General features: G+C 49.8%; 1 protein-coding gene across 4 annotated transcripts in view; it reads left to right on the forward strand.

The window, feature by feature from the left end:
• The window catches only part of LOC119402412 (cholinesterase 2), a 67183-nt gene extending 57517 nt beyond the window's left edge, over positions 1–9666 (forward strand). For all 4 annotated transcript variants that reach the window (XM_037669554.2, XM_037669556.2, XM_037669555.2 and 1 more), the window contains exons 6-7: positions 2639–2997; positions 9202–9666. In XM_037669554.2, the coding sequence (XP_037525482.1) occupies positions 2639–2997; positions 9202–9343 (501 nt within the window). In that variant the 3' untranslated portion in view covers positions 9344–9666. The remainder of the gene's footprint in view (positions 1–2638; positions 2998–9201) is intronic.
• The last annotated feature ends 3927 nt before the right edge of the window (positions 9667–13593 follow it).

Genomic DNA, 13593 nt, shown 5'->3' on the forward strand with positions numbered 1-13593 from the left:
TGGAAACACGTTGTAGGCATCAGATTCGCGAAGTAACCGCGCAAGAGATTATTTATAATTAAATTATTGTGTTTAACATCTCAAAACTGCTCAGTGGATTATGAGGAATGCCGTAGGGGAAAACTTCGCTTTAATTTAATATCTTGGTAGTAAAGGTCTTGGAGAGCTCGCGACACTCCTCAGGAAATCTGGCTGTGGCAGAAATAGGCGCACATTCAGATCAATCCGGCTTGTAGGGAAGGGTGGTGTCGTTTGTGTGCGACGGGTGCCTGCCGTACAATAAGAAAAATGGTGAGAAACCAGTAGTGCTCTGAGGGGCGGTATGGTAGGTAGGCGTACGTGACGAAGGGCAGAATGGCATCCCAATTTGTGTGGTCGGCGGCGACGTATATCGAGAGCATGTCGCCGAGCGTACGGTTAAAGCGTTCGGGGAGGCTATTGGTCTGCGGGTGGTAAGCAGTAGCTTTGCGGTGAACCACGTTGCACTCTTTGAGAATGGCTTCGACGACTTCCGACAAGAAGACACGGCCTCGATCGCTGAGCAGCTCCTGGGGTGGACTGTGACGCAGCATGAATCGGTGGAGCAGGAAGGAGGCCACATCGCGCTCTGTAGCCGCAGGGAGGGCGGCAGTTTCAGCGTATCGCGTGAGGTGGTCTACAGCGACGACGGCCCAGCGGTTACCAGCGGACGTCAGAGGAAGTGGCCCATACAAATCGATGCCAGCGCGCCGAAACGGTCCGTTGGGTAGAGGTTGCAGACCTGCCGGCGACAGGTGCGTTGAGGTTTTGCGGCACTGGCAGTCGATGCATGCAGGAGCGAACGAACTTCTGCACGTAGCGGTACATCCTTTGCCAAAAGTACCATTGGCGAATGCGGTAGTACCCCAGAGTGTGCATACTGCGGACCAGAGTGGAACGACTCGCATATGTCAGAACGCAGACTGCGGGGTATTACTAGTAGCCACTGACGGCCGTCGCCGTTGTAATTGCGTCGGTGGAGCAGGTCGTCGCGAACGGCGAAATGGTGGGCTTGACGACGCAACGCGCGAGTGGATGGTGTGGCCGATGGATCAGTCAGTAAGTCTATCAGGGAGGCAATCCATTGATCTTTGCGCTGTTCGGTAGCAATGGTGCGAATGTCGATGGAAGAAACGGCAAAGTGAGGCGCTGAGCTGCGGGCATTTTCGTCGGGCAAGGGAGAGCGCGACAGGGCGTCGGCGTCAGCATGCTGGCGTCCGTTGCGGTACAGCACGCGGATGTCGTAGTCTTGCAGGTGAAGTGCCAAACGGGCGAGACGGCCTGAGGCATCCTCCAAAGACGACAACCAGCACAGTGCATGTTGGTCGGTGACGACATCAAATGGACGACCATACAAATAAGGTCTGAACTTCGTAAGGACCCTGATGATTGCCAGGCATTCTTTCTCCGTGACGGTGTAGTTGGTTTCGGCTTTAGTAAGCGTACGACTTGCATATGCCACGACATATTCCGGGAACCCAGGTTTGCGCTGCGCAAGGACAGCGCCGAGGCCAACACCGTCACGAAGAAAGAATGCGAGAGGTACGGGGATCGGTATCCCGCACCTCCACCAAATTGCAAAGACGTGTATTAGCGAGCATCGGCGACGATGCACGACAGCGACAAGCGACAGACAAGGCAGGGCCGACTCAGGCAGCTCGAGGGGCGTGCTCTCAGAAGAGGACGACCCACTAGAAGGCGCTCGAGAGGACGACCCATTACTGAGTACGAACGCTTCGCTACAAGATATATATATATATATATATATATATATATATATATATATATATATATATATATATATATATATATAACAGGCACCTTTGATGTCTCATATTCGGGGCGTCCGTCCGTGCCCTGGAATGGTGCCAGCTGTGGCATCTCCCCCCCCCCACACACACACAAACACTCTCTCTGCAATCACGTGATGGCACAGCGGCGCATAGCAACAGTTGCGCGTTGCTCCTTTCAACGCGCGTTCCGCAACTGTTGCGCAACACGGCGGCGGAGTCCATCCGTGCCCCCTCACACTCTCAGCAATCACATGATGGCAAAGCGGCGCGCGCGGCAACGCCTGGCAACGCTCCTTCGTCAGACGTCTCGTTGCAGCAGTCGAGGGCTCCCAAGCGGTCCGGTGATGATTCCATGGCAAGCGGTTCGGAGAAGCGCCCCACGCATGTGGATTCCCCCGATACCATGGCCACAGGCTTATGCCGAACACACTTTGGAATTTACAAAGTGTCCTGAGTGAGCTGTACATTTTTTGCCTACCCCGAGGCGCATTTCTGCCGTCGTGTTCCGCATAAACATCGCCCCGAGAGTCGTATGTTCCATGTGCGAGTGAAAGCGTGCGAAGGCTGCAGAGGGGCGCGGTTCAAGCGGAGATCAAACGCACCGGCCGGCTCCCTCGGGCGAAGGAGCGGGAACGGGTGCCTTTGGGTGGCTGCGGCTCAAAACCATACAATGCGCCATAGCTGGCTCCTTGCTGACTGTTTCTCATAACTTGGATTTCTACAGTGCGCGGGATCTGCCGTAATTCTTTTTTCGGTTCGACACCCTGACAGGAACCTGGTCGTATATTGCGAGAAGTGCTGTTAGAGCGAGCTTGTGTTTTATGCAGGTGATAAGTTCTTGGATGAGCGACGATGCGGCCGATCTGCTGGACCAATACGCAGACCGTTCGACGGACCAGGTTGGGCTCCGACGCCAGCTGTTGGACTACCTGAGCGAGCGGCTGTTCGTGTGCCCTATGCACGTGGCTGCGGCTGCTCACGCGGCACGAGGCGGTGCCGTGTACTCGTACGTGTTCGACCAGTGGTCGTCCTCGCGTCCCTCATTCAGCTGGGCTGGCGTCGGCCACGGCATGGACCTGGTGTACACGTTTGGTCTGCCTCTCCTCCGCCCGGAGCACTTTTCTGACCGGGACCGGAAGGCGTCCGAAAACTTGATCTCCATGATCGCCACTTTTGCCGAGAGAGGGTATGTGCGAAAATGTGCACCGCTTTAATTTCCCCTCGTTTTTTACTCAAGCGTGGTTGTACACTTTCCCTCACCCACAGACGCCTCAAACGAGTCGTGTTAGATAAATTAGAGTGCATTCATGCGTTATAATGAGATTGCAGCATGTAAGACAACATTTTTTTACAGAAAGCCTGAAACCTCCATTTCCGTGAACCCACATATCCAATCACGAACTTGCACATGCGCAGAACAAACACTCTAGTCCACCAGTCGCAATTACGGCGCAGTCTTTCAAGTGCGCGCGTTTGGTGCAGCGCATTGTATACAACTGCAGCTGATTGTGGTGGCGATGTTGTCCGCTGCCGGTGTCCGTCGCAGCTGATTGGTTGGGTGCTGAAGGGTTGGATTAACCGGCATACAATGAGAAAGAAAAAAATTACACCATCTTCCCGTAGGGAATCCTGAGTAGTATGCGAAGCAGCATGGGGTCGACGAAGTTCCCATTAGTTTCAGTTCGTTGTTTCCGTTAAGTTGAGGTTCGTAGCTACCGTTATATTTACCGTTTGGTTTCCATGGCAACTACCAAACTGGGAGCGGAGCGCGCGTCATTTATACCGCGGAGCTACAGTGGCGCCCCCAGCGGAGTATGCAGCACTTACCGTCGCATCTGTAACCCTTCGCAGTATCGCGCGCGGAGCCGCAAGATCGTTGCGCAATCCCGGAGAAGAGAGGAGCGTTGGAGCGGAGAGGAGGAATGCCGGAGAGGAGAGGAGCGTCGGATAGGAGAGGAGGGGGAGGAGGACGCGCACGCGCAGCGGGGGTGTGGACGCCGCACGGCAGTGGGAGGGAGTGACATAGCCCCGACCATAAGCTGCTTCGCATCTAAAGAAGAAGGTTCGAACCGTAATCGAACTCGGGCATTCTTGTTGTAGTTAAGTGTTCCGCCACAGAGCCACGCCGTTGCTTGAAACTTCTGCGTAAAAAGCCATATGTAGGGAGAGAAGTCTCGTTTCCAGATGTAATATTGCGTGGCAGAAGCGTAGGATCGCACCAGGCGTCACACCATGTGAACTGCGCATCGAGTGGGTACAAGGCCCACCCATGACAAAGTGCTCGGCCATAACTCATTATTATCATTAGCAGCAGCATTAACAAAGTGCGCCGGTGCACATATTGCTTTAAGACGCGTATACGGTACTTTTCAAAATTGATGAATTATGGCGTAGTGAGTACATCCGCCCAAATCTAACTAGCGTGCGCAGCGACGACTTTGCTGTGTCAGCGCCATATGATGGAACGAAGTTGCAAAAAATTGTTTTGTGGGCATGCACTTGCCCTCACCCTTTCTGGAACTTAATTCAGTCATATGCATGGCGAAGGTGCACAGAAAAATTGCCGCTCGCGCACGCTAGTTAAATGTTTATGCGACTGTACTTTGCAAATTTACTTGCAGTGGGTGCCCTAAGAGAGTTTATTAAGGGGTCTATGAAGGCCGCTCCTTCATCTTATGCTGTGACTGTGCTGCGTGTTTTGCACAGGTCTGGAGTTTTTTTTTTTCTTTCATACAAGCCTTAATTTGAAAAATACTGTCGCCTATGCCTGTAACGGCTGCGGTTCCATTTCATCTCTTCCCTGCCATTTTTTTTTCTCTAATTCTGTTAACGTATCTTGGTTATATCGACGACTTGCAAAATAGCAGTGCGCCGAAGCGAAAAAAAAAAAGAACGAGTGTGGCTTGGTTTTCAACAACTCCATATAACGCCCGTTTAGTTCTCGTTCGCGAACCGGTTTAGCACAATAAACTTCAACTTGGACATGTTGCATAGTGTTAATTCCTTAAGTAAATGTACTAAATTAAGGCACTTCAGGTACCATTCCTCAAGTCAGTGCACTCGTAAACTCATCAAAACTTGTATTAGCAACAAAATAGAAAGTACAGCTAATTGGTACAAATGCATACTTGAAGCTGCGCTAAAAGATATAGACTAAGAATGTTTAAACACTCAGGACGAGCGCTGACTCGCAACTGAAAAATTTATTTGAAAAGAACACTCAAGAAAACAAGAAGAACGAAGAAAAAAATTACACCATCTCCCGCTAAAGGGGACCATGAGGCAATGCGAAGCCGGAGCACTTGCACGATCGCGTTCCGTTGGCGTTCGTTGGGCATGCTACCGACCTCGGGCATGCTACCGACCTCGCGTCGTGGAACGCGAAGAGGAACACTACGCGCGTCCTGTCTTCCCTCTAGCCTGGCCGTTGATTCTCACAGGGCGAGCGGGGAACGCGGTCGACAGGCGCGCGAGAGGGGAGCAGCGTAGGAGAGGAGAGAGAGGGGGAGGGGACGCGCATGCGCTGGCGCTCATCGCGGCGCTGCGCAGGAGAGAATTTCGGCATGTCGAGCCCGCATTTCAGCGGAGTCAACCGAAGCAAGCGCTGGACTGAACGCGCGCAGCGCTCTACCTCTTGGAGGAGAGGAGACTAGAGGAGGAGAGTAGCGCATGCGCCGCGAGAGCAGAAGAGAGAACGCAGGAGAAGCGCAAGAATAATAGAGAGCTGAGCTAGTTGGTAAGTATTCATTCTAAAAAGACAGGGCGTGCAAACACGCAAGCAGGTGCTGGGAGAGAAGCGCAAGCAGGTGCTGGTAGAGAAGTGGAGAGAGTAACGCGCAGCTGTAGGAGAGAGGGAAGGAGGAGAGTTGCGCATGCGTAGTGTGAGTGCGGACTACCAGGCCGACGCCGAGGGACATACCCCCGAGCAAGAGATGCCTTCGCATCTAAAACAAGGGACATGTGTGCAAAAGCGAAATGGGTAATCTAGTCCGTAATGTAAGCATTACTTCGCAGAACACGTTCCAAGTAGGAGAGCGAACTGTTTTTCCGTCAGTGACAGTGATGCCTGACTGACGCATGCGTCGCCAATTCTTTTGACACGGAAGGCTTCTATCACCTCTCGAGTAACCTTGCATTTGTGTGATGACAAGACCTTCGTACCTGCAAACACGGGAGAACAACCACACGTGCAGCAGTGCGACGCGAGATGCGAGGCATCCGATTTCTTCAGCGACTGATTATGCTCCTTTAAAAGCACATTTAGACATCTGCTGGTTTGCCCCACGTGCGAATTCCCACAAGAATGAAGGATCTGGTAGACAAGGCACAAACGTAGACTTAACTTAGTTCACAAGTGTTGAAGATTGGGCGAGTTGGTTCGTCGTACTTGAACTGGTATAGCGCATTACGGGGAAGAAGAGACGGCCGAGCAGACCGACACAAGAGGACAGAGCGCTAGTCCTCTTGTGTCGGTCTGCTCGGCCGTTTCTTCTTCCCCGTAATGCGCTATACCAGTTCAAATTAACTTGGTTCGTTCCACAGCCTTCACTTTTCACGCCATCCTGCTCTATTTTTTTCCGTACGAGGGGGCAGATTCCAGAAAACTTACGAGGAGCAGAGAACACTGTCTTAACCCCGGACCTATTGCTTACATAATGTTACCTTTTCGTACCTCTGCTTATTGTCACATTTCTTGGAACGGACCTTACCCTTTTTTTTATTGGTATGATATATAAGGAGATGTTGGCGCATAATTATGGCGCCGGCTACTCCTTAGCCCTTGAGTGAAACTTGAACACATATCTTAAAGTATAACATACAAGGCAGGTTCATGGAAAATAGAACACTCGGGCACACATATGCAAAACACACTTGTAGGCACATATCACAACAAAATGATAAAGAAATGTTCCAAAGTCAGCGAATGAAGTATCTGATAATGTCCGTCGTTAATATTTGGTCCGACCAGCACAAAGACAGTAGAGCACACGTCTGGTCTTTAAGAAGATGTATTCGCTCGTGTGTACATAACAGTCGATACGTCATTCACTTCAGCACACACATATGTTGGGTGTCATATGAGACTGCGCATAATAAGTACGACATGTGTTATACAAATGAAAGTTCGTTATTTCTTAGTACTTGTCAGCAATGCCGCTGTCTTGTAAGAAACGTGTTAACGCTTTTAAAGCGCGCGTCTGTAAAACTCCAGTTGGCCACGGGCCCAGAAGTTTTCTCATGCTAAACGGTCTGTGGTCTAATGCCAACAGTTCCTTCACCCATCTCGATAGTATCTCACTGCAACTAGATAGCACAGGGTTCGGGTAACCCGCTTGTTGAAGCCTCTGAACTTGTGCTAAGAAACTACGCTCTATGCCATGTTCGCAACACTTTGCCAGAGCCGACTTCAGAGCGGAGTAAGCTATTCCATTCTTTATCACGCAGAAACCGATCCTTCCGTTTTCTTCTAGACACTCGAAAGCGATACTTACTCCGCTTGGTACGTTTCAGCACAATTATGAAGTAAAATGGAGTCTGATAAAACCACGAAAATTATTTTAAAACCCAGCGCAAATATGAAAGTTGATATGTACCGAGTTTTATTGTCCTCAGTTCAACTTGTTTGCAGCAATAAATTCCTGAAGTACAGGTATTTTGTGCGGTTTACCATGTTTGTAATTTTGTTTCCTCAAAAGTGCTCCCACAGGTAAGGGAAATAAAAGACTCATAAGAATGTATTTCAGTTGTTCTTTGATGGGAATAAATATTCTGACTGAGAAGTGCACCGTATTTTCCCTAGGTGTGCTCAAAGTTCAGAAATTGCGAAATTGGCGGAAAAGTGTTTTTTGGGGCCAAAACTAACTTTGAAACCATTGTTATGGGTCGCATGCCTAGGCCTTCAGTAAATTTCATAAAAATCGGGAAGGGGGAAATAATCGGGAAATAATTAGAATGTTTTGCATCTGGTCTAGTTGGTGGCCTTGCATGATGAATGGTTGCAGCAAAAATTAACTGGAATAACACGTTTCGAGCTAGTTGGTTGTTCATACCGAGGCGAAAACAGCGCGTTGAGTGTCCTATCAAGCCTTGCTTTTTTGCTGTGTCTCTCTTCGTATTGGTTTTTTGTTGATACGTGCTATTTATTTTCGTGGCGTATGAGCAATAAACTTCAGTTGTTAGTCAGCGCCTGTGTCTGTGCCTTTTCTTGTGTCTGTTCGTACTCGTCTGTACGCGCTGTTTTCGCCTCAGCAAAAATTAGACGCACGGACGAAGGAAAGAAACACGAAGACACTGCTGACTTACAACTGGAGTCAGCAGTGTCTACGTGTGCGTCTAATTATTCCTGCAACCACTCAACATACAGGGTAAATAATGTAATGAATGACAACTGACGCCTGCCTACGAGCAGCCACTGTGGCGCAAAGTTTCAAAGCGGCATGGTGCAGTCATAGCGTGCATATATTCCACGGGCATTTATTTTTAGATGCGAAGTATCTTAAGGCGGAGCTCAATCCGGTGGTGGTGGTGGTGGTGGTGGTGTGCGTTCTGACCACCCTTACTGCGCATGCGCATACCCTCTCCACACACCTCCTCTCCCCTATCCACACCTCCTCTCCACTTTCCCTCTCCCCTTCCCCTCACCACTTTCCCTCTCCACTTTCCCTCTCCCCTTCCCCTCTCCACTTTCCCTCTCCCCTTCTCCCCTCCCCCTTTCCACTCTTCCTCTGAAACGCGGGCTAGACATGCCGAAATTCTCCCCTGCTCAACGCCGCGATGAGCTCGAGCGCATGCGCGTCCCCTCCCCTTCTCTCTCCTCTCCTACGCTGCCCCCCTCTCGCCCGCCTGTAGGCCGCGTTCCCCGCTCGCCCTGTGAGAATTAACGGCCAGGCTAGATGGAAGATACGACGCGCGTAGCGTCCCTCTTCGCGTTCCACGACGCGAGGTCGGTAGCATGCCCAACGAACGCCAACGGAACGCGATCGTGCAAGTGCTCGGGCTTCGCATCGCCTCATGGTCCCCTTTAGCGGGAGATGGGGTAATTTTTATTTATTTATTTATTTATTTTTTATTTATTTATTTATTTATTTATTTATTTATTTATATACTAATACATATGTCTCCAGGAAGGGAAACTACGGTTCGGTCAAAGTAAAAAAAAAGAAAAAAAGCGCTGGTCAAACAAAAGCAAAATGGGCACTAAAGACAAGAACTTCTACGCAGGCTCCTTGTGATGAGGTAAATATCTTCAGAAAATTGAGAGAAAAAGAAGACCACATTTTGTTTCTGCGCTCTCTGCCGTCTTGAACTATATCGTGCTTTCGTAACAGCGAATATGCAGGTGCGCTCTTTACAGTCAATGCCTCAAGTACCGTTGCCAATTTCCTTGCAGGGTACCAGAGTATCCAGGGAGCCCCCCGTGGCCAAAGTACTCGTCTGACTCACCAGTATCGCTTCATCTGACGCACAACAACGTCACCGAAGTGTTCGGCTTTAGATCGGAGAACTGTGCCCTCTTCAGTCAGTACTTTTGAAGTCACAAAGCCACCCCACTTCCACGCCAGTAGGACGAAGGTTCCCCGCTCACATGGGACAGATCGCGGGCGCCCCGTCCAAACACTTGCGGGCTTTGCTCAGACTTTGCCAGCTTAAAACACATGCTCTGGCTGTGCCCCGCGTTACGTCGTCCAAGTGGGATGCTGCGCTACGCAGACTGGATTTGGAAGCACAACTATGGGCAGTCCAATGGGCCCGCGACGTGGCAGAAAGGCTAGACCTATCTGTCCCGACGTGGGATTGGCCCACTACGGGCTAGTTCACGCCCCGAAGGACCTAAATAAAGTTTTTCTATTCCATGTTTGTTTTCCTTTTTTTAGGTCTGTGAAGGTTGTTCAAGGACGTATTGGTTGTTCAAGGACGTAATGGTTGTCAGCGGCACGGCAGCGAGAAGAACCCTCCAGAGGCACAGCAGCGATCCGAAACACGAGCCGAGCGAGCCGAGCGTCGGCGATGCTGCTGGATGGAGGCGCATCTTCTTCTTGACAATCGCCCCCGCTGAAAAAGGAGCCATCCTGCGGCGACCTAAGAAGTTTCAGGCGGAGGCTCATGGTACGGCTTGAGGCGGGAAACATGGACAATGTCACGTCCACGCCGGCGCATGTCATCCGATCGAGAAACTGGCTCGATAAGAAAATTAACTGGAGGGGTTTTCTCTAAGACGGTGTAAGGCCCCTCGTACCTTGGAACGAGCTTCGAGGAGAGTCCTGGAGTTTGGTAGGGGACAGATAGCCATACGAGAGACCCTGGGACATAGCTATGGTCTGGAAATGAGGTGCTGCGGTTTTCTTTCTGGCGTTGCTGCTCTTGCGAGGTAAACGTGCGGGCGAGCTGGCGGCACTCTTCGGCTTGTCGAGCAGCTTCGGAGACAGGTGGACACTCGGAAGCATCAAGACGGTAGGGAAGTAGAGTGTCGATAGTATGTGGAGGCTCGCGTCCATAAAGGAGAAAGAAAGGCGAAAATCCGGTAGTTCTTTGTATCGCGGTGTTGTATGCGAATGTTACATAGGGGAGAACACGGTCCCAGTTGCTATGGTGATCGAGAGCAAATCACTAAGCGTGCGGCTAAACCGTTCCATGAGCCCGTCAGTCTGCGGGTGGTATGCTGTAGCAAGGTCTGGGTACGGGCTAGTTGGTATTCCATTTTTTTAAATTGTGATCACAGCGCAAAGTAAGACACGAGACAGAGAGCAACGAAGACGAGCGCTGACTTCCAACTAAAATTTTATTGTATGCTGTGGTATGCTGTGGTTGTCCGGTGAATGAGGTGGCATTCCGAGAGCAGAGCTTCGACGACCTCGGAGAGGAAAAGCGCGGCCTCTGTCTAGCTCTCGAGGGGCGCCATGTCGAAGGATAAAGTGACGTAAAATGAAAGAGGCGACATCCCGTGCGGTAGCGCTCGGCAAAGCGGCAGTTTCGGCGTAGCGTGTCAGGTGGTCGACAGCCACTATAATCCACCGATTGCCATCTGGGGTCATTGGAAGGGGACTGTAGAGGTCAACGCCGACGCGATCAAATGGTTTGGCAGGGCATGGAAGCGGCTGCAATGCGCCAGTCGCACGTAAAGGTGTCGATTTGCGTCGTTGGTAGTCAGGACAACACTGAACGAATTTCTGCACGAAATTGTACATTCCGCACCAGTAATAGCGATGGCGAAGGCAGGGTTGCCACTGTCTTTCGTGTAAATGTCGCCAAACGACAAGAAAAAGGTCGCCAAAAGTCACCATTTTTTTTTTACAAATTTCGCCAAAAAGTCGCCATTCTATATACGTGCCGCATACCTAGTAATATAAATTTCCACTCACGTATACACCAGAGCACGCCTGTCTCGCAGCCAGGTTGCTGGCGAGCCGAGCGGATATTCTCGCACCCATACACCGGGTTGACCGGGCTGCCAAGGCACGCGCGGGTTGCGCCAAGTAAACAGGACAAGCTGCAGTTCTGACGCTTTAAAGTGCGAAAAAGAACCCGTTCACGCCGCTTCAGCGTATAAGAGCTCGTCTGGGCACTACTGCGTCGTCTTTGGATGTCAAAACAAGCAGCGCAACAGAAGGATATATTACTTAGCGTTGTCTGCGACGATCCCGACGCGTCACGGAATTAGTGCCGGTGCGGTGTTTTCAGCTTCGCCGCGAGTGGGTAACTGTGATTCAAGCAGAAAAACTAGGAGCCGAGTGAAAATGCGCGAGTAAGTACACTAACTGCGTGTATTCTGTGGTGTGATGCCCATCTATTTCATTTTACGAACCTAATTTGCGTGACACGCAGCTGGGTTGAAGGTAAGCTCGAGCTTTGTGTGGTGGTGCACTTCATATCTTTGAGCGTTTCGTTTGACGAAGATGTTGTGCAAGGTAGTGCTTTCAAGCACAAGCAATCAGCATGCTTTGCCACTTTCAACGTAGTATCAAGCTTTAGTGCTTTTGATGGCATCCACGTCTTCAAGATTTCGTCTTCAAAAGGTAGTAAATGGTACGGTGCTCCTGAACAGCTAGCCAGAATTTTGTGCTTTCATTTCAGTGTTTGATGTCGCCAAATTTATTTGGACGCGAAGCATCCAGCTGCACACAATACATATATTGACACGTAAGTAAATAGTACTCGCGCCAGTGTCCTCTACGTCGCAGTCGTAGCGCTATCTCAAGCAGCTAAATCTTTAGCATACTTACACAGCACACACATGATAAGCGACAGCTGGATTCCGCCCATTTCAATATCGGCTTAACCAAGAGTAGCACAGTTTCGCTTGTAAAGCACCATCGTTACAAGAATAAAATCGCGCAGGTAGCTTCCAAAAGGGATCGCTGAACGATACTGCAGGTTATTGGCCGCGAGATCGACCTATAGGTGTCAGCACGGTCGCCGCGTTAGTGTGGAGAGGCGGTCGGAGGCGCGTATACAAATGCGCACAGCGGCGCTCCGTTGTGAGCGGTTTGAGACGATTGTCGGCGAATAAAATGCGTTGATTGCAGCTTACTGGTAATATATACGCTCTTCATTGTTGAATAGATGCACGAAGATCATCCAACGTTACTATTACAAGTGACAGAAGCGCAATATGCCGATGAGAGGGGTGCTCGCCCTGGATGACAGTCTGCGCTTACGCACTGTATGACGTTTTTTGTTGTTTTCTCTGTACGTGTTTAGCTTGTGTTTTGTGTACTACGCACTGCAGTAGCACTACTGAACTACTTAAGTGTTTACTTCTTGTTCATTTGTATACCAGCCCGTATTCCTGCGCAATGAGTTCAACAGCACTGCTCACGCGAATAGGCAGGTAAGAGTCTTGCACAGAACTTTCATCGATTGATTACGTGCACGAAAATGATGCAACAAAAGTCCGGTTATTTTATGGAGCAAGTGTCTTTTTTTTTTCAAACTAATTATGTGCACTGCCTTCCATCACTTTATAACAACTCCACACAAACGCTTAAGATAGTGTAAAAAGAAAGGATGAGGTTTTGCGTGAAATTATGCGACATAAATGTAAGGCACGCCGTCGGGACTAACTATGAATATCTGGGTCCTTCAAAGCGTACCTAAATCTAAGCACACGGATGGTTCTGCATAAATTTCGCCCCAAGTTAAAATTGCGCGCGGCAACTCCGTTTTATCACTGCCGTGTCATTCCATTGTCTGTTTTTCTTTTCTTTTTATTTAGGGACAGTTTGAGTACCGAAGTCTCAGACTTCACTTGATAGAAACATTTCGCTGTAGCGGGACCACGACCGTACAATAAAAGGACATCTTAAGCACAACTAAAGCTCATCATGAACTGGAGTGCCGCGATTACACACCTAACAACAACGCGAAAGTGCATGAGCTTCGTTTTTGTTTACCACCGAGTCGCTGAAACGCTGCATTCACACACTATTTAATGTTCCTCATGTTTAGGACTATGCCAAGCGCACTTTAGGATGTGTTTGAACCAGAAAGCGGCACCAACACTGAAATGATTGTGGCGAACGAGGGGTACGACATCAATACACAGCCCTCTCGAAAGTCGCACTCACTGATCTTATTACAATGCTTACGCAGCCGAGCAAGCTCATTTGCTTCTGTACACAATGTCAGGTATACGTACGAGCAGTTAAACTCGCGCTAACGAAATGATGAGCTTTCACAAAGCTTTGTGCACAACTTGTAATATGGGGCAACAAAACATCGTTTCACTCTTTCGCGAGCTGCACTGCAATTACGATTCACGCGTACTACAGCGAGAACGTCTTTT

Source organism: Rhipicephalus sanguineus, chromosome 8, assembly GCF_013339695.2.
Source record: "Rhipicephalus sanguineus isolate Rsan-2018 chromosome 8, BIME_Rsan_1.4, whole genome shotgun sequence".
Lineage (NCBI taxonomy): Eukaryota > Metazoa > Arthropoda > Arachnida > Ixodida > Ixodidae > Rhipicephalus > Rhipicephalus sanguineus.